At 39.0% G+C, this 22,022-nt stretch overlaps 2 protein-coding genes and 1 long non-coding RNA gene across 3 annotated transcripts in view; 1 reads left to right on the forward strand and 2 right to left on the reverse strand.

Annotated features, from left to right (window-relative positions):
* The window catches only part of LOC110843321, an 82,637-nt gene that overhangs the window by 45,141 nt on the left and 15,474 nt on the right, over window positions 1-22,022 (reverse strand). The gene's annotated exons all lie outside the window — the stretch shown is intronic.
* LOC118437699 lies at window positions 18,275-19,632 on the reverse strand. Its single transcript, XR_004836292.1, has 2 exons — window positions 19,517-19,632; window positions 18,275-19,450 (listed from the first exon to the last, which is right to left on the reverse strand). It is a non-coding gene; the product is annotated as an uncharacterized LOC118437699 (long non-coding RNA).
* On the forward strand, window positions 18,498-20,707 carry LOC118437695. The gene is made up of 9 exons (XM_035856981.1): window positions 18,498-18,540; window positions 18,628-18,693; window positions 18,768-18,944; window positions 19,014-19,190; window positions 19,261-19,437; window positions 19,510-19,656; window positions 19,729-19,800; window positions 19,889-20,311; window positions 20,391-20,707. The coding sequence occupies exons 2-9, from the start codon at window positions 18,683-18,685 to the stop codon at window positions 20,407-20,409; spliced, it is 1,203 nt and encodes a 400-aa protein (XP_035712874.1). The 5' UTR covers window positions 18,498-18,540; window positions 18,628-18,682; the 3' UTR covers window positions 20,410-20,707.

A 22,022-nucleotide genomic window follows, 5' to 3' on the forward strand; every position in this document is an offset into this window, starting at 1 on the left:
GCCACCACCTTCATTCACCCTTCATCCAGTGCATAGTGGTGGGTGGTTGGTATCGGCGGACAAACTCTCCCCCTTCTCTTTGGTTCGTTTACTTTTACTTTGTGAGGACGACGAGGGCGAATAGAAAGTGGAAGACCTAATCAAATGTGTCCAGAACAGATGTCGAAATCATTGACTTGTAATTTTCTCGCCATATCCCAACAGACAACTCGAAGCGTCGAGAAGAAGGGAGAAAAGAATTCGTCCGTTCATGTGTCGACGACGAGTCTCCATTCAAAGCCCATTAGTCTGTATTCCCAGTCCCAGCCGTTTGTTTGCCCTTCGGTTTTCCTGACTCGTATTCATGTACCACGGCGGAAACTAATGGTCGTGATGAACTAGTAGCAGTGTAGCCAGGAGGATGAGTTAAATGACATTTTTAAACTAGAAACAGTCTGTGAAGGATTTGCCCAATCCAGTCGGTTTCACGAATTATTTGGATAATCCAATCAAATTCAGAGTTTGTTTGGAATGCACTCCGTGTCCGTTGAGCTGAGTGAGAGTGATGGGAAGCTAAGTAAGCTTAAATAAATCCAATCCGAGGAGCAAATCCTCAGTCAGTCACCCGAATCAAAGAGGTTGATTTTATTTCCCCAACAAATTGGACCTATTCATTTTTATTGTCGATGGATTGCATTTACAGTTTCTTTATTCCTTGCTCCGAACCATGATTCCGATTCGTTGAGCCCTTACTGACCATTTAGTGAAGTTGAGTCAGCCTAGAGCAGCAGCAGCGGTGCAATAAAGTAGAGAACAAGGCCAGCTGCCACGCACACAAAGAATTGGATTTTTTTGACCCTGTCCCCGTCAAACGGTTTTCATTTACCCTTTAACAAGGATAACTGATGAATAGTTTCAATACCATTGTCTGACATGTCGTGTAACACTGCAATTTCCTCAATTTTACACACACTCTTGCTTTCCAGACTGCTACACACTTCAATGTGTATGATGTATCCCCACCGACCCTCCAGTATTCAGCTTATGTCCAATGTTGGGTACAACAAGGTGTGTCACTTTGGTTTAGGTGGAATATTTCCCGTTGTGGCTTTCACTACTTGATTTAGCTGATCCGTATTGCATGGAATGGTTGAGTGCATGACCAGTTGAATTGAATGAAATTCGCTTGCACAATGTGGCCTTTAATTTGACATTAGCTACATAGATGCTCTTTTAAGCCTGATAATCCGACTAACCAACACGTTTTTTTGTCCACGTCAACAGCCTTATAAAGAATATGTGTACATAGTAGTTCATGCCGAATTCGACAGAAACACTACAGCACTTTATCATGAATGCATTTTACTGACCGTCCTAGAAATTGGTGAACTATAGGCTAAACAAATAAAGTTTTTTGCAGTTTACGAACTTGAGAGCTAGCGATTTCAATAAATAATTAATACACGTAAATAGTTCCAATACCGTTCAAATAACTATAAAGTTATTTTTAAAATTTGTCCTTAGTAAATGGATATATTTCGACCCTGCAGACAAAATTCTGGCATATCTATGTAAAGTTGGATTTTGTCAATATGGAAAATATTCAACAAGTCGTTTGGTGTCACATCGTATTTTTATTCGATATGCGAAGAACTTTTAAAATGCGTATTCCTTGCATACAAATATATAAACAAATAGGCAATTTCAATGCGTAAAGTAATTGGAAATTGGCCTTGCATATAAATCATATAGCAGAGAAAGCAGAGTCGCTAATGATTTAATGTAGTGATTCCCAAAAGCATGAAAGTCGACAGATTGAAGGAAATCTAACTCGATACGGATCGAGCGTCTTGATTCTTTTAGCAGAAATACTTGACATCAGTAAAACCAATTAGAGCCTGAAGATCAAAGATGTGTCCAGAATTTAGTCTTGGAACATCAATTTATTTTCGACTTTGCTCCTCGGCCTCTGATGCGCAACCTTTCCTCTTCAAATATGCAGATACATAGGAGACAATCGAAAATGCGAAGCAATTTCCATTCAGGTCTTAAATTCCTAGATTGTGCTGCTGCTGCTGATACTCTGCTGGATGTGAGAATGGCAGCGAGAGGTAAAACATGCACTCACTTACTTAGCCGAAGCAAAATGTGTGACTACAAGTCGTGTAAGGAATAGTGCGAGGCCAGATTCGTTAAAATGGTAATTTCCATTCCTTTGAAGCATTTACAAAATCTCTCCAGTCGCTTGATAAACCTTCCTCGCTTGCCCTTCTCATCTAGACCCAGATGTTCCTTCATTTCCAATTCCTTGAGACAACCTCGACTTTCTCTTTCCTCTCCTGCTATTTAGATCTCTGAGATTGCCTAATCTGGTTCCGAGAAATTCCGCAACTCGAGTGAATTTAAAATAAAATTATTTCTGGATTTAGATAAAATTATAAAATTCGTCTGCCTTGCATTTATGTACATAATATAACTCAAGCAAATATAACCACTTTAATGCCCAAAAACCTTGATTACTTAAAAGTCAATAATTTAGTGACCTTATTTGACGGCTTTTAATTCCAGTTAAAAATGACTCTTTCCCAGGCTCAAGTAACTTTTATATGGAACGAGGGCGGCAGAGCAGCGACTGCTTCTCAAATCTCATTTAATTTTAATAAATTGTGCAAGGCCAAAGCAGTAAGAGATCAAATGGAGCTGTAGTTGTCCATACATTTATTTGAAGTTGGTGTCATCGTGGTGTAAACAATATGGTGGTGACGATGACGATGAGCGCGATGGAAGAGATGTGATGAGACGGGGAAAGTTATCAACATTCCTTTTCTTCTTGGAAATACGAGAGTGGATCAATATTTTCCTAGTGCTTAAAACTAAATTGGTAATTCAATCTCCCGAAGGGTACACAGACAGACAGATCAACCATTGATTATGTGCGCTGTGATGATGGCTTGTGATGTCTGGGTTGAGAGTTCAATACAGGCAGCATGAACCACCCGTTTGTGCATGCAAAGAACGTGCCCATATGGAGGGCGAGGAAGGAAGGACGAAGGGGGTTGCTCATCATTAGTGGCGCACAGACACAGGGCCACATACACACATACATACTTGCTTACTGCATACGTGCATACTTATGTTCCGACTGATGGTGTTATCACTTTCACCAAAAGATAATTGTATTTCTCTTAAGTTTGCTATCTTTGATCCATATTAAACTCTATCCATGTTGCTACTCGATCAACCGGGTTGATAAGATATTTGTAGATGGAACATTCTCGCTACCTCGGAAAAAATGGGACTCTGATGTTGAGTGCGATGAAGGATGATGTACGATTCAGTCCTAACCTTTAAAGGAAAAGTCAAGTTAAATATAGTTACAGTTTTTCATGAGATATCCTGTATATCCATTTTTTCGTCATTTCTCTGTGATGAGAAAGTACAGGTCAATCATCCGTCAGTAATCTTACACAAGAGGCAACTTCTTGCCCTACACTGCACTGGGAACTTATATAATCTTGGCAAGCATTGCATCCAGTAGACAATAGTCATACGTAAACTGAAATCCCGAGCGACTGCATTTCAGCAAACAAATCCACAGTATCATTACGTAAAATTTAAGCAAATAGTATGCACTCAATGCATGATTATTATTAACATCGTTTGGACAGACCTCTTGTGCAATATATGCTAAAATTCCGGTGGGAATAAGAATAAGTGGGTGTGCTCAACTAAACGTAAGTGGCATAGGAGCACACAGGCATACATTTCACGAGTGAAAAACGGTTTCTTTTAAAACCATAAGTTCCTTGGCTTCCTTTCTTTGGCTTTGGTATTGAAATCTCCTGGGAAAATGCACTAGTGAAAAGGAACTTGAGTTTATTGAGAAATTTTTCTCACCCGATCTCAAAACGTCAACTTGCCCATTAAGCTTTGGGAGCCGCTTTTGCTGCGCTGTTGTATCGCATGAGAAGCGGAATCTTAACTTGTGTGCACGACTCCTTATGTGCTACTTGCTACTTATGTAAGCATGTCCTTTGTATGTACGTATGTAGCACTATACCTTCAAACATCCCATCTCAATCTCATGAGTCCCTCCGTAGCTTCGATTTTCCTTTTTGAATCAAATCGATAAATACACACGACGCAAAAAAAATTTGTTTGCATTTTCGATAGCAAGTTCAGCAAACATTTTTACTTGATAGGGGAAAGATTAGGAAGCTGCAAAACTTAGCATTACAAATTACGTCGTGACGTGCACGTATTGATATTGTGATCGATGTCACATTTTGCATAATATGTACATATCCCATTAAAAGAACGTATCCTTAGAACGTTGTCCAAATAAAATGTTGTTCAAGTATTGGTGTCTGCTATGGTCAATTTCAAACGTGTCAAGATTTTGTATTAAGCATTAAACCTGCTCAAATGTCGTTAGAAAACAAGAAAGTATTTGACAGCAAAACATTTCGCAATTAAAAGTTGCAGCCTTGCAGTTTCACTCACGGTTTTTGCCTTTATTTGCGGGATACATATAAATGTGTCTTCTACCCTAAAGCAACTACTAATCCTAAGTATAGTATGGAGCTCGGTGACCTTTGACCTTTCGACCCACATAATAAGGTCGTGATGATCGATTTCGACTTTCAAGGTAATTCTACTTGTGTTCTATTGCTTAATATCTATAACATAACAAAAATTGAGGAAAATATTACTGCGAGGCGTTTCGAGTGTCATATCATTTTCACATGTTCTAAGGCGGAAAGCTTCACTACTTGTCTGCTTTAGACTTTTTTGTCATGTTGTAATACCCAATGAGCGAACAATGATGACATTGCCACATTTGCACCCGCCACACCAATCAAATGTTATTCCGAAGTCCACATTAGTTCATTATATGCAAGAATATACAATGCAAATCACCTGTAAAAATTACCAAACCGTTATGAACCTGGTGGGTGCTTCTTCCTTGAACAAATAACCTTAGTTCATATTTTTAGATCCTACTTTGCAGTTATGCATGTTGTCACCCTACTTGCAACCTAAATCTCTGCTTCTAGCGTATCAAGAGGAATTAATTATACTTGACTGATCAGATAAGAGCAGTTCAAACGTACATTGCTCACAGCATTGTAGTTTTGAACTTAGCTCTGAATACTACAACTCTAAGGACTGAAGCAAGTAATGATCGTAGCCATGGTGAAAGCACAATAAGTGACTGAAGCGGTTCACTGAACCTCAAACTTGCTCTTTCCTTTTGGGATTATTGCTTAAGAACCAAGCACTTTCGCTTCCAATTTTTGCCAGCTTAAGATTGACTGTGTTCAGGACTTGAGTTGACTTGACTGCAAATATCAATATCGCTACATCCAACTATTCCATCGTCCGTACAGCTTATCGGCCAACTTTCCTTATCCTTATAGCAGAAAAGTAGTCCGTTGCGAAAGTGCGTATCTCAATTTCACATTTCCGAATCTCCAATTGCATTCTGTTAGGTAATCTCGCAACGCAAATCAACCCTTCATCCGTGGCACTCTTTTTCCTGTCTACATAAGACGATCCCCTGCTGAGGAGGAGAGCTTGTCACCGAATGAATGACAGATTTTGATGCCCTTTCGATATGTTACAATTGTGCTTCGTGAGTCTAGCAAAAGTGAACTTGGATTTAGATTTAGAACTTTGACCGGATTTTGATGGTCTTCTTGATCCTAAATAGTTATTTTATCGTATCCAACGTCAAGCTCAATTTTCTTTAGCATTTTAGAAAAAATTCTGGCCAGGGGTATGTCTCCGAAAAAGCCATGAACAAAGTTGAGTTGATATTGGGCATGGTAAAGCAATTATCAATGAAATGCAAAAATTAACAAAACCAGATAAAAATTGGATTTGTGCTGAAGGTTTGAATGAGACAGGTTCTTTTCGTGTTATTTGCATCTTGAGTGGGTGTGGCGGACGCAAATGTGGCCATCGAATAAAATCCTCCTTCACTTTTGCTAGACTGACTTCGTAACATGTACAAAGGGCATCAAAATCTGTTATTCCGTCTGCGACAAGCTCTCCTCCTGAGCAGAATGAATGAAAAAATTTAAGCCTCTTTTGAGACATTAGAATCAAGCTGCTCTGTCAACTTGTACATACGTTCAGTTCAGGACAAGAAAATGAAATACTTTCTTCCCCTCTAGCTCCAATAAATGCGTACATTTGTTACACGGCACATACATATTATTATATATTTATTCACGTCCAATCAGCCTGTACTTTCTCATTTCTAGGACGAGATCGCTACTCTGTATTATCTGTTAGTATCTGCTGCAGTCTAGGTTTAGTCAGTTTCTGCAATTTGCCGGATCTAGTAGAAAACCGAACACCTTCTCTCCAACCGCAAAATCTCGCCCTTTCTCTTTTGCATGTAGTGGTCATGGTTCGCTTTGCAATTTGCCATTTTGATCGAAATTGGAAAGTAAGCCTAACGCATCGCATACGGCAACTCGGGCGCAAGAGAAGAAAGCCCAAGTTTCTGATTATTTGGATTATATTCACATCAAGTGGCTCCGGCCAGGAAGAGACGGGAGGAGGAGCAGGAGCATGGTGAATAAGTGCGAGTGGTCATAGTGGATAAAAGTCCCAGTAGAAATGTCACTGATCGTGAGAAAAGTGAGACAGTGCGCGGATAGGCACCTTACCGACGAGCCTTTTAAAGAAAGTTGTCGTATATTTCGCAAGAGCAATAAATTTCCTGGACAATGCTTATCTTTACAGACAATATGTTAAAAAGCCTTGTTCGTGCTGGGGATAGGGAATGTGTGCGAAAAAGGCAGATAGGGGAGACTTGTATCGATTTGTGTAAAAAACCTTTCTCTCTCTGTCTCCATATCCATAACACGGAATACATTTTCTCAACCTTCCGTTCGCTCTCAGTGTTTTTGCACTTTCGACCAGAACATGACTAGTGTGGTGGTAGGGAGGAAGAGGGTGGTGGTCGTGGGAGTGCTTCGTGGAACCCATCTCGTCGACGGCAGAGGAGTGAATCCTGGGAAAATACTTCTGCCTATGACGGTCCACGTTACCGTTAAAGAAAGATGGGAATTGTGCCATGCCGTCCAGAATAAGGGCAATTTCTCCAAGGAGGGGAAAAGACCATTTCCTCCCCATTACGCCTGTCAACCAAGCAACTAATCTATCTCAATGAATACTGAGACAGAGTGATGTATGTGACGAAAAGGTTGAGCATTGTTGCGAATCAAAAAAATCCGCAAATCAAACCCGGATCCCCAAGCAGCAGATCTAATGTGAGTTGGCTCACCCAGAATGACAATCCATTGTACCCAAACTGTATCGAACCCAGAGCGTTGAAATTGTTAAATTCATATTTCTCCCGTCACCTCCAATAACTTTGTATCTGTCAATCATATAGATAAATGTATGCGAAATAACACTTTCCAAATTCGAGGTCTCATTGATACTCATCCTCAGCGGATGCGCTGCAATTCTGTATCACCATTTTCTGGTAGTGCTGACAAAAAATTCTCATCAAAAAATCAGCAGAAAAATCTTTTGCGTTCCTTTCAGAGTAGAAAGCTATAAAAAGAATAAGCGATATTATCCACGAACGTTTGAATCTATTTTGCCCAAGCTTTGATTTACACAAGGTGTGCAAAAACTTTAAATAACAAATTCTATACTTTTATATCCAAAAGGTGACTTTATTGTATGAGCGTAAAAATTGTTGGACAATTTCAAATTAAACAAGCTAGAATGCCCTTGGAAAATTCATACTGCCAAGTAACATATCACTCGTATATGAACAAAAGGGAGAGGTATCTTCTTCAAGATTAGGGTTGAACCAAAGTAATAATTCAAGAGGAGGCAATCCGCACTTTAATAAAGTTTCCATGTTGACGTTAATTACATTCTCGTCTGATTCGGAACAATTAGTAAAATAGGTAAAGGCGAGACTGAGCGAGGAATGAGATCGAAACTTGATCTTGAATCGAGTCTTGGTTGAAGTCAATTGAGCAAGATTGCAAAAACCCGTGCTGGAGCAGGAGTCAGTTAGTCGGATCTTATTAGGGAGGAAGGGTTCGGCGTTAGTTCATTTGGTGGTGGGGGAGAAGAAATTAATGGATTGGGGAATGAGTTCGATTAATAGGAAACGAGATGTTTGTCTGGTAGACATTTTTCATCCCATCCATTCCTGCTTGATTTGCTTGGTTCCTGATCTCTCCACCCCAGGTTCTAAATACACTTCCTACAACTCGGTATTAGGCAGTGTTTCCCTTTGTCCCTTATTGCAAGGAAAATACTTCATTCCCTTCGAAATGAGCCAGGTCGGTAGTCGAGCTTGGGTTTCCAATCCAATGTCGTGCTCAATAATCCTACTTGTAGGTTTACAATCAGACCTGGCTCACCCTTGGAGTAATCCCCCGTCATTCATCATTACACTTTGCTTTCTCTTCCACCCTTTGCTCCAGCGTTTTATCTGTCCTGCTTGCTGGTGGAGAACCAGTTACTGCTTTGTTGAAGCCACATGACCATCTCTCACATGGATAGATATTTATTATAAGCCAGCAGGCATGGAACCTGGATATGGACGAAAAGGTGAGACTACACCGCGCGTGGCTACAGTACAACAAGGTGAGCGTTACGTGGACAAGAGGAAAGTACTGCTAAATCCGGGGTATACCCGAGGAGATGTTGCCACGCATCATGGCATGATCCCTATTTCACCGTCCACGGAATACGGGCGAGCTGGCTGCCTCTGGGGTAAATACCAAACCAAGTACAAAAGAATCTAATGATGACAAATCCCCAGATCATGAATAGCTTGTTCAACATTACTCACTAATGACTCGATGGTCCACCATTCAATCGAGATAAACAGAGTAATTTGAGATCATGTGTAATGTTAAGTATATTCCAACAGCCAGTCTTTCCTCTTCTGCGATAAAACGTATGGAACAAGTCAAGTCTGTAAGTTTCGTTTGTTTGACATAATCTCAGTTATTCACTCAATACGTATTATGTGTTTGAAGGGAAGGGATGGATTACAACAACAGTTTTGATCTTACGGATTGATTTGTTTTCTCTTGTTTATACGCAATCCGTGTAAAATAGCCCAAATTTATTAGATAAATTACTTTTTAAATTATTAAACGTACTTTAAGTATCTAAAAGTTGAATATATAATACTACGACAAAAGAAAGTTTTATGAGTATTTAGTGCCATTGTATCCCAACAATGTCAATGCATGTACAACAAGAAAACGGACATTGACACCACTACACCGCATTCCATTCTATTTCTTTTGCACCCGGCATAACAAATGTGTTTTTCCATTTTGCTACTTTCCCTGTGAGTTTGAGAGCAGGAACAAGATTTTTTTCAGCTCTCTTGTTCGTGAGGCAGACCTATGTACATCATGTATTTGAGAACGGTTGGATTGGAATGGTCCATTGCCCTGCGAAAGTGGACAATACTGGGGAAAGTTGGGGCGAAAAGTTTTCCAGAGTTTATTCCTTGTTGTATGTGATCTCCACTTGGTTTCTTCACGTACATACAATCCAGTTCTTCCAACACGACCGACCACAACTCTCCAACAACTTTGGTTCATCCTGAAGATGGAATGGGCCCTGAAGCAACTTGGTCTTAGACTTCTGATAACTTTTTGTCTTTCCTGTTTCGTTCCTGACTTTTTTCGCTCATGTTCGAGCTTTTAACCGTATTGGCAACACAACACGCTTGGAAGTGTAGTGAATGCAGGATTAAATCCTTTGTTTGATCGGACTCATATGAAATAAAGAAATTGAAGGCTGACTCGTTCAACTTGCTATATTCTTCTTCATTCCAGCCACCCCGAGTCTCGTATCCTCGTGTCTCGTTCATCGCCCGTCGGTCGTAACACTTTTATAAAAGTTGGCTGACTTTATTAGGAAAGGGTGTAAAATGTCAGTATAGCTGATACAAGCTAAAAGGCACAAGTACCTTTCAAGACATCTCGTGAGTCTGTTCTAGTCTACGGTTACGGCATGATAAATGAACGGAGAACGAAGGAAGGAAGTCGTGGACAATCGATTACCCGATCACCGGACTGGCCTAGTTAGTTGTTAGTTGGGTGGCGGTATGGGTGAGGACGGGTGAAAGTAAGACTAACGGCATTGCGCTATCTTCAGGTCGCATAAGCACCGGCCGCTACCATCACGAGAGATTTTATATTTAAGGGTGAGAGCAATATCATAATGGCTCCGCACCTTATACTTTATTGTAAAGTGGACAGGTATCGCCCTATAGAACTACTTGTGCCGAGGTAGATACTCGTATTGATACACATATGGATTTCACTACCCCTTCTCGTACACTTGAAGCTTATGAGAAAAAAATCAAACGTGGTCAAGGCACCTGATATTGGGTAGATCGACCATCATCTTTCAAAATAGTTTGCGCAAGTCTTAACCGAAATGTTATTATCCCTCCAAAATTTTAGCACCCTTTCCTTGTGGTGGTGTCTTATCATTACTAATGACACTGGCAATTTTCATCCTAGGAAGAGTTTACATTATGCATAGGATGCTTTGAGTATTGCAATGACTCGAAATATTTTTACTGACAGGACACGTAGTACGCGTTTAAATATGTATAGGAAAAGAATATGGAAGCTTAGCCATACGAGACATACAGCGAGGTTGCTTGTATGACCAGGTCAGCTTCAGTGGGTCCGAGAAAGCACAATAGGCAGGGAACTTGAGCAATCGCAAATCTCTTACTCTCGTAACTCCATTCTTTCACTCCATTCCCAACCTCGCTCGGCTATTCTACTCCAAAATCCACAAATACTTGCACAATAAACTTAAGCCGTTTTGTACGGAAACACTAAAGATAAGGACAGATAGCTGCCTACAGCCTGAAAAAGAAACAAGAGACTAAAATACTCATTTATTTTTAAGAGATAGGCCAAAGCCGCATCAGAGTTTAGTCAAGAGTGAAAATTACTGCTGACAAAAACAGCACTGAAGAGGATTAGAACACTACGGCAAATGTTTGTAACTCGCAACACTGCACAGAAAATTGGAATATCGATGTTGCAAAATGTTTCCCTTTATTTTTTTCCATTATAAGCAAAAGGTTTCCCCAACTTCGCTTCAATTTTGCCAAGCATTTAATTAAACTTGTCACATTTACTTTCCCCGATGCGTCTGGAAACGAAGAGAATGCAACCACCACTGGTCGTATTTACTGTCTTGGAAGGAATACAAGGATTTTCCCAACTTGTCCAAAGGGAAATAAATAAATCCGGAAGTAACTTGTGTGTGCTTGTCTTTTCAGTATTGGATTTTCGAGTGGATGACCGGGTCGCTGAGCTGCTTTGTCATTGCACAAGGTTATAAACCCAAACAAAATCTACCAGTTTGGGTTGCTGTTTTGGGTTTCCTCAGACACTTTGTGAATTTAAATTGTCTGTTGATCTCAACGTTTTCGAAAGTTGTGGTTAATTAATATTCTGTAGTTGCTGGGTTAAATGGAATTATAGAAATAAATCAGAAAATGACGCATTTAGCTTGTATGTCCGTAATACTATAACGCCTTTGGTGAGGAGAGCACTGCACCAAACTTATTGAAGAAAACGCTTCCAATAAAAGTGTTCTTCAGTACTAAATAAATCACCTACAAGCTAAATTGCAACTCTGTGAAGAAATCGCCATTAATACGTCGGATAGAATCAGAAACGTTTTTTACCCTAGGCTCCAATTCTGCCAGTGTTTTTACGATGCTTGATTTTATTGGCAATTTAAAGAACTATTTACTACAGAAATAACGGCTTGGGTCTTTCATTCCGAATTCCTGTCCAGCTTGTCGTGTCCATCTTGTCAGGAGGAAGTTAATTAGGGAGACTTAAGATGACTACTATATTTTTCTTCGACTGTTTAATGTGCATTTACTTTACACTTATTTCTTACTTATATGTGTCAATCATCTCAGGCCAAGTCCAAATCTAAATATGTATTTTATATGTATGCATATGTATATGTACACTGTGTTATATGTAGTCACACATATTCTTGAATTACTGGTCATTATTATGTTTGCTTTGTCCGGTATTAATTAAAGATTTAATGTGACCCCAGTGACACATGGGCACACGATTATTGTAGCATGGAGTAAAACGGGTTCTATAAGATCGTAATATATTGTTCCCATTGCATTGTGTAGAACATTTATTTGGCAGTTCCGACGAGCAATAATTCAGCAAGGTTTTCATAAAATGGGTGCCATCGGACTTTACAAACAAACAACCTAGCTTTCAAATCAATAAATTGACCTGTGATGATAGCTATGCTAGTGGAATTTCAATCCGATTGCTGCTACCGGACAACGACAATTATATTGAAATTTGTTTAAATAATAGGGTCAAAGTGAATATCTTAGTAGTTCACTATTTGCCAAGTACCAGGTATCCAATTACGTAAATAGAAACAGTATTTGTTTTTCAATATTTCATGTTGCTATTATATGTTCATTTTCAGTGCGATGCATGTCGTTATGAAGAATAGTAATCCTTCGATTCGTGATTGACTGCCAAGTTCACAGAATTCTCTGTATAATTTTGCACATCAAATTTTTGGTTACATATGACAAAAATACCGTATAAAAATAGTTGGTATCATCTGTAAGATAATTTACACATGTAGACTTTTTCTTGGGTTGCAACACTTTACTGCATAAGTTACACATTGTCATATCTACATCTTGGTTGTTCTTGTAGCAGTGCTTACTTTCAATCAAAAAATTGACACCATTTGTGTGTGCATACTGAAAGCTTCTAAATCAATTCTGTGGTGACTAGCACGCAAATGCCGAAACTCAAGGTCTCGAATAAGCTGCACGGCTACATACATTTTTTATACGCGGATACGGAAACAACTCAATCTCTTCCTCCTCGTGAAGAATTGTTAGAATCAAAGAAAATTCTTCGTCATCAAATATAAGAAAGTCAAACAGTAAAAGCAAAACCAAATCCAGGCTTTCACAGTTAGTTGACTTTCGACCACAAATCTTGAAATTCATTTTGATGCAAAAGAAAGTATTTGGTCCTCCCCAACTATGCTGCATATACATATTTATTGGCACAATACAATAGATCCACTAAAGTTCTGAGGATAGAACAAGTTACCAATTGAAGATAAAAGGTCGTAAAATATGCCCAAATAAATTCTTTCCCTGACTAGCCTGGCTTCACTTGGTCAATATAAACACTCGTCACACATCACATTCTTTCTCTTTTTTTCATTTTGTCTCTGCGCTACCTTTCCTCTTTGCGGTCCCGTTTCTATTCAGCAAATATTATCCCAGTTTAAGGGGGAAAATCTGCCATGGTTTGCAATGTTTGTTCACAATTTTCTTTGCAATCAACAATAGAAAAGAAACTTTGTGCAAACATTCTTTCCAACTGTGTTGAGTTCGATGAGTTCTGCAAAAACGAATACGGTCGCTCTCTCGCTGTCTCTCTCCTGTTAGTGGTTGGTAAGAGACGAAGGAATTCCGTAAGGGCCAACGGGTATTATGAAGCAAACTTAAGGGAAGAGTGAAGGGGAGGAAGTCTCCCCCCAATGGCTCACAAATCAGTGTTTGGTATATTATTTTTTATCTGATGACTGTAGGAAGCTTTGTAACAGCGTTTTGGAAGCTGAAAAATTTGCGAGCAGTGGTTCAAGTATATATTTATATAGAATTCTGAATTTATAGAGACCCGCTTGGACTAGGGACCTTTTTGAGTTGGAACGATTTCGCATTTACGAGGTCATTGAATCTCTTCACAGTTCACAAGCTTCTAACTTGGTGTACATTCCGCCAGAATTTGAGTACAGAATTTCAGCTGAATTCTTCAACTCTGCTTGACGTTATATTTCAAATGGATTGTGTGGAAATGAAAATTCCACAATTTCAATAGAAACCTTGCAAGGCTTGAATTCACTCCGTCCAGCACAATGTATGTTGCGTCGTTGGAGAAAGAGAAAAAGTTGATCTGTCCCCTGCTGAACAATTGGACCAACTACAGCTTCTTAAACTACTTATGCAGAGTTGATCCAACCTTGGCACTCAATGTAATGTTAAACGCACGTGGATGGATATGAAACTACTCCAAGAATACTTGCACTCCTTTGATGACAATAACTCTTATACGTAAAGTTCCAAAAAAGGTAGCAGAAATTTGAATTATTCTGGAAGCCCAGAAATCCAAATTTCGATCTTTGCTCTACTGAACCATTTTGTAATGTGGGGAAAGAGAGGGGTACTTCTTCCGCATTGGGAAAAGAGGCGTGAGTAGAGTTTTAAATCATATCTTTATTTCCTTCCTTCCTTCAATCCATGAATATGCGATGGATGGATGGATGGACGGATGAATGAATGCGTCTCTCGTGAAGGCACTGAAGAAGAGTTGACTCGAGTCTCCGCACACAAAGCTTGATTTTGTGCCACTGAAAAGTTTCTCTCCAACGTCTCCCACTCTGCATGCTTTCCTGAGTCAGTAATCCATATCTTTTCATATGACTTGCTGCAGAAGGATGATGGAGGCACGGAATATTGGGTGAAAGCGAATATCGCTTCCTTACGTTGAAAGGACTTGAGCTCAGATTACAGATGCAGAAATATCTACGCTATCAATGGCCTTTTTATGCTAAGGGATTATCTAAACATCTTTACTCGCTGATAGCCCTACACGACTGACTAAACTGGACCGCGATCATACCGAATTCATGCGCCATGCTTGGTAAATTAGCTTCATGTGTGTAATTCTATCAAGCAAATGATGGTATCAAAATGCCTCGTGTAAGATGGATTTGCGATTGCTCAATAAAAAGTCGTCCTGGGTAATGTATATGTTAAACATTAGTCGCAATTCCAAACTTAGTCAAGTATTACATAGACTGATACGAATTTGAATAGTTTAATTCAATCACGTATTTATTGTAGGATGTTACAGCAAATCTCTGTATGCATCATGATTCAGATTATCATCACGCTATTTTTAATGATGCTTTGGAAATTGCAAGTTCGCATGATTGCAACTTTCCGACATACTATTTAATTGGTACCCGAAATTAGGTACGTATCTGGAAACACTACCTGTCCAGGTCGGTGATTTTTTTAAGAAACACTTGCTAAAATACGACGTTCTTTTCTTTGTGAAGTATAATAATGTTTTTAACTACTTATAAAAACTTGTATATACTTTTACACGCACAAATTAATTGGACGTAGCTTTACAAAGTAGTTGACCAATTACGCAAAATCCATCTACTTTTATTTCTATTATTCCTTGGCAAGTAATCTCTTGAACAATTAAATGTTTCAACTTGACAGATTTAAGAATTTATCTAAATTAAAAGAGAAAGTGACCCTGACATTAATGTGCAGCATCATCTTCCGAAATTCCCCTATAAATCTCTCGTCCGTTCCATAAATCAAAAAGCAGCTTATATTTATATGCGTCTTGAACAACTCCAGCCCAACCATCAGCCTGCAAGCAAGGGGTGTGTCGTGGAAGAGAGCTAATATGCAGATACATTAATGACAAAAATTTTGATCTGCAAATTACTCAGTGGTGGTTTGAGATATGAATCATGTACACAGTTCCCATTACACGAAGGAGCAAAACTAAACGAGTAACAAATTCTAAATGGCACATTTGCCACCAACCTCTGCACCACCGTCGACAATAAAGCTGTGAAAATGCCTTCATGGATATTTCAAGTCTAAACTTATTCCCTCCACAAAATATATTTCCTTTGATAAAGAGTTAGTTTCGGCTATTCTTGGCAACCTTTCCACACAAGCTGACTTTGGCTGTTGTTGCCCCACTCTGGTGTTTCCCACGGGAAAAAGGGAGTTTGTAATCAAGATTGATTCCTCGTCGCACTTTCTCTGAGCTTTCACCAGCAAGATATCAGCCTTTGCCACCATTCAGAACTCACTTTTGTACAGCTCTTCTTCCCTCGGTTAGTGGTGAGAGTCTGCAGTCGTCGTGGTGGTGGTGGGGCTGGTGGTGATGTAGCTTGGTCTTCTAAATCCACTGAGAAGGCAAGTCAGCTTCAACTCCTCTAAAAGCTTTATGTATTTCCTCTAATTCTAGATCCAATCTGTGTGTATCATCACAAAAGTGTGTCACAAATGCCTGACTGCTCTCATCTCCTTTTCTTGGCTATATTTCTTTCCTATTAAGTTCTGGTATTACTCTCTGTTTCTTCCTCGGGTCCCTTCCCTGATAGTGAATTGACTTGTTCATCAGTGGGAGTGCAAGTATCGGGAAGCTGAGCACGGATGGTATCTTTTCGGTCCAAGTGAGAAAGAGGAAAAATATTATCTTTTAGGGCTGAGCTTTAAGTTCCCCTTTCAACCAAAGGAGTCAGGTAAGCAAAGCCTAATCGCTTCCTAACTGGAGAACCCCATGAGAAAAGGTGTAGCGAAATAAAAAAAATTCGGAGCTGTCAATATAATCTCTTTTTTTTAAGACAGCTAATCTTTTCATGTTGTCAATACCGATCTATTCTCCTGGGACGGGAATGGGAAGTTGGCCAAAATAAAACATTTTTTATAGACACAAAAGGTCGTCATGCGAAGTATGCCATTGAAATTCACACTGTGTTCGGTTTATACACATCTTATAAGAGAATTATAATGTTTTAAAAAAGGTAATCATGTTGTTAGCTGTATATTGAACGACGAGAAAACCCAAATGGATTTATATGCCATAAGAAGTAAAAGTTGGCAAAATGTTGCACATATGCCCAATATGTATTCGAGGGATGGATGGAGTTCGGTGCCCTAAGTCTGATTGTGGACAGATGGTAGAAGATGACAAGATTACAAGTAGAAGGTGGAGGATTATGGGAAGCTACTGTCATCAGTTTGTTGTGTGACTGCTTATTGATACTTAAGACCTAAGTAATACATCACTCTTAGTTGTCGCTATTTTGGAAGAAGACGTGACTCAACCAACTTATATTAAGCTGCGTCGAAAAATAGTTTACCAATTTCGTGAGTGGCACTGGTCTCCTCAGTTATACCGAAGCTGTATGTAGGCAAGAAACCACGCTATAATGTGATGAATACGTCTCTGTTGGCCAGACCGCTATGCCTCGAAAATTTGGTCCAGCCTGAACATTTATGGTCTCCTTCTGGTGCATACATACACATGTATACGCACAAGACAGGCTCTATGTACTAGAGCCACAAGCAGTGGTAAAACACTCATCCTGGAGTCGCTGCTACCATAATGTTTGTTTGGCTTTAAGAAAGTTTGGGAAAGTAAAAACTCTTAAAGGAAAAGTAATTCCCAAGTTGAGTAATCCTATCTGAAATCTATGACATTTAAAGCCCTAGAAACTCTCTTACCCCATACATCATAATTCCATCTTGACGTTAAATCAACAATGAATGTTTAGTAGTGCAAAAAGTGAGTGTATATATAGGATTGGGCCTATCTCATATTTTCCTTCATCTCATTTAACAATATGTAACAAAAAAAATTTCAATCATTCTCTCGTTGGAACTGAAATGTTGTGCGGTGCTGAACCGATTTAAACTTAAAATATTCGTTTGATGACAGATTCCATTCCAAATGGTTGTCAATAGATGAGGAATGGAGTGATACTTGGCGTATGCACTTCGTTAAATTTCTGAGCCGAGCTTTAAGTTTTGCTGAAATTTGAATATGTTCAAAGAACTAACAAGAAGCCCTGTTTTTAACTACTAAGTAAAGTTGAAACGTTTTCTCTGAAGAGAGGCAACATGAGACGCGAGCGAGACAAGTTTCTTTCGACAAATAAATCGCTCATCACGCAAGGTAAGACAAAACGTTCCAGCAATCAGCCACTTCCCCAAACCCAAAATCTCCCTCTCAAGCAGAAGTAAATATTAGAAATTGTTCTCCCGTATAATTAATATTTAAAATTAATTAATTGAAATTAACAATTATTCTATCTAAATATGTCACGTCGAAGAAGAATAATCACAATTTCCGAGTAAGTAATTATTATTTGTCATCGACAAGTGTTTGCCAATCTCTTGAGAGAAGTTTTGGTTAAAATTATTGCAACAATTGTTAATCTTTATTTATTTAGGTCTTCGGACGAACATGACGCTGACGAACAGCCGGTCGTGAATGTGTCGGATGATGACGCTCCAGTGACTTCGTCATCTCGTCGCCGTCGTTCAAAAGCGAGAAGATTATCATCCTCTTCAGAGAAGTAACTATTCTTTTCGTTACCCTCTCTCTCTGGAGAGAAAAAGTATTGTCATTTATATTGAAACTACATAATTTATTGTTTATTTCTGTGTTAGTGATTCATCTCCGGAGAGAAATGGAGCGGCGTCGCTTCCACCAGCAACAGTTGATGACTCTTTCAAGTAATTTGTCGTCGTTGATACATTAGATGTTTTTTTATCTCAATAGAGAAATTAATTGCGTCTTTTCTTGATTTATTTAGTGAGAAGTCTCTTGACGGGGGACTTAATAAATCGTCGTCGTCTGGCTTTTTTGACGATTCTGCTGCGAGTTACTACGTTGAGTAAGTTTCACTGAAGGATGTTTTTATTGTTACTATCTGTTGAGAGAATTTAGTGGTGCAATTAATTATTTAATTATACTTATGTAGTTCTGATGATGAGGTGCAAATTATCGACCCTCCTCCTTCAGCAGCTGAGCCTGTGATGGTAGAAAAGTATGTGCGATGTTTTATAAATAATAATTGTAGTTTTATCTCATCAGAGAAATGTTTTCCTTTGTGTGAAACAGGCCGTTTTTAACTCTAAGGCAGAGGTCTCTCCCGTCAACTGCATCGTCGTCATCCTCCAGCACAACGCCTACCCTCACGGTGGATTTTTTGAGAGCAGGGGGGAAGGTGGTACATCCTGGCGTCATGTCCTGCTTTCCGAGGAAGAAATTCTCCGACCTTGATAAGGATGAGCTGAGGTATTTGACATTATTTTATATTCTCTCAAGAGATTGTTAATACTTAATTCTATTTATTTATTTTTATAGAGAATACAAACGGTTGTCGGCGCAGAGATGCAAGCACATCGCCAGTAACTCCACAAATACTTGGATTCCAGTCCTGGAACCTAAGTATAAGAAAAATGACGATATAGGGGTGCATCCGGCCGTCCTGTCCTGTTTCCCAGGAAAGACATACTCTAGCCTTGACGAGGTTGAATTGAGGTATTTAACATTATTTTATATTCTCTAAAGAGATTGTTAATACTTAATCTTATTTATTTATTTTTTATAGAGAATACAATCGACTTGCCAAGCAGAGATCGCGACATGTTGTGGACAACCCCACAACGCCATGGGTGCCCGTTTTGGAACATGCGTACGATAGATACGACGATACCGGGATACATCCGACAGTAATGTCCTGTTTCCCAGGAATGAGATACGCCGATCTCGATGTCGTCCAACTTAGGTATGTTGCAATACTACAATGAATTCTCTCAAGAGATTATTAATAATTAATTTTACGCATTTATTTTTGCAGGGAATACCGTCGGTTGACGGCGCAAAGATCCAGGCACATCGCCAGTAACCCCTCTACTCCATGGATTCCAGCTCTGATGCGTCGCATTTATCAGCACAAGACAGAGTTCGACAAGAAATTTGGCAAACTCGGAGTACTGCGTCCAGGGTAAGTAAAACCATTAAGTCGTCGTAATTGTTGAGAGGAGGATTATAATAATAATATTTAATTCTCTTTCAGAGATGCACCAAGCCAAAAGTTGTTGGAGTATCTCGGACTTGACCCCGACACGAGGTTTCTCAGTTCTGGAATGTGAGTAAAATCTTGTTAATTTCATTATTTCTTAGATAATCTCAACAGAAAAGATATTAATTATTTATATTTCTCCATTTCTCAATAGAAATATCAGCGTCAATGACGAGACGACGGCCGATGTCTCCCAATACCCCGATTATGCCAAGAAGACTGATGCCCAACTGCGGACCAAGTTTTTCTGGGACTATGTCTGCGTGGGGGTGAATTGGCCGGAGACGGTGACGATGTCAAGGGCTGAAGTTGAAGCCCACATCATCAAGAACAAGGACGATGGGACACGGGAGATTCTCATTTATCTAGGGTTGAATTCTCTAGAGAGATCATCGAATAAATACCATCCCAAATCTGGAACAATGCACGACCTCATCCTCCAAGGCTACAGATTCTTCGATGCATGTTACATTGATTGTAACCTCGGGAACGTCCATCAAACCACAGGGAGGACGAGTTGTTGGCAATGGTTGTGGGGTCGGACACCCTCATGCGCAGAATCGAGGGATTTGGCCAAGTGAGTACTTATTTCTGCTTTTTCCCTTCAGGGAGATTTTTGAATTATTTAGTAAAAGTATGATTTCTTCTTAATTTAGGCATTCGGCTTCAAAATGAACAAGAAAATCAACGAGCAAGTCGGGCTAAAGCAGCGAATGTGTAACAAGAAAGTGGAGAAATTATCTGGGCATGATAGATCTCTGGGAGAGAAGTTGGCGAACGAGGGAGTACGATTCTTCGACTTCGGTATTACAACCCCCGATTCTTCTGCTCGTCCAGATTTTCTCTTTGCTGGAAATATGCCTTTTCGTCTCATTAGAGAAATTAAATTACAGTAATCGTTATAGAGAATTTTTGTTTGTAAAATTTTACTTGATTGTTGTCTTATCTTTAATTCGAAAATAAAAATAATAATTACATACATTGATTGCCTTTCCCCACCTCGGAAATTCCCCCATGAAAGCAAAAGTCGCTTTCCCCTCTGCCTCTGTCCTTTGAAACCCGGACTTAACTTTGTCTTTCAGTTATGTGGTTATGTGGCAAGAAAGTAGAATATGGGACAATGCAGGAGCAGCTCTATTCTCCTTCGTGGCCATAAAACAATGAAAGTCATAAGGATGGAAAGAGTGTCTATATATTATGGACCTCAACCAACCCAGACAGCTTCTTATTATTACAGGGAAGCCAATCAAATTCAAGATCTGCTATCTGGCATAGCACATACATAGCTGCAGAAGAATCATTGTCGACAAACTTGGTTTATTTCGGGCATCCTCTGTCTTTGTCTATGACCATTATCAGTGAGGTGTGTATAAGTACTAAATATATATTCTGCTATTACTTACAAACATACACCTCAACCTTGCACTTTACAATTCGACTTTTAGTTTGTCATGTTAATTGTAGTCAACATTCATAAGGATGTGACTGCAATTTATTTAGAGATGCACAAAAAAACCAAGTATGCATGTAGGTAAAATACGGTATATTCTACTACATAATTTTAACTGGCTAATTTCAAACTGCAACTTGTTCAAGTTTTCTGATTAGTTTAGTTTGTCAATTTATTTGTTCGCTCGAACACGTCCAAGAAGAAAATACGAAGGGAGAAAATACGTGACTGAGGATGAGACTTGTAGCAACTCAAGTATTGGATTGGAAGAAGTGTGGAGTCGGAAAAAATTGTAGGATCGAATTAAACTTTTAGGTTTGATTCACTAATTGAAAATTAGTTCAATCAGTTGTGTCCTAAAGTTGTGTATGTATTTATTTCGGCCAGTCGAACTATTATTATCTCCAGCGAAAACTTCCAAACGATTTTGTACCGGAATGCTAATACCATCACAGATAGGCCAGGACCCTGCCATTCGCTTTGACATTTGCAGCTTACTATTAGACAAAGTTGATGTTAATACACAAAGCTAAACTAAACAATTTTAAGGATAAGTATGCATGCATTTTGCAATTACGTATTTTTACGCACTTTTCATCACGTTCGTTTTTGAAATTATATTCTTAAATTTTTGATTCAGGTATATTTTATGGATTTTCTATATGGTTGAAAAACCATCAATATTGGTATTTAAAGTTGGTCACGGTACAACTTTATTAGTTTCTGATAGAAATTTAAAATTTTGAACTAGAAAATTGGTACCTACATAAATAATAACCGAGCTATGAATAAATTAAATTTTATTAAATTATGAAATTTGATATGTTAAAAACTTGAT

Source organism: Folsomia candida, unplaced genomic scaffold (genome assembly GCF_002217175.1).
Source record: "Folsomia candida strain VU population unplaced genomic scaffold, ASM221717v1 Fcan01_Sc001, whole genome shotgun sequence".
Lineage (NCBI taxonomy): Eukaryota > Metazoa > Arthropoda > Collembola > Entomobryomorpha > Isotomidae > Folsomia > Folsomia candida.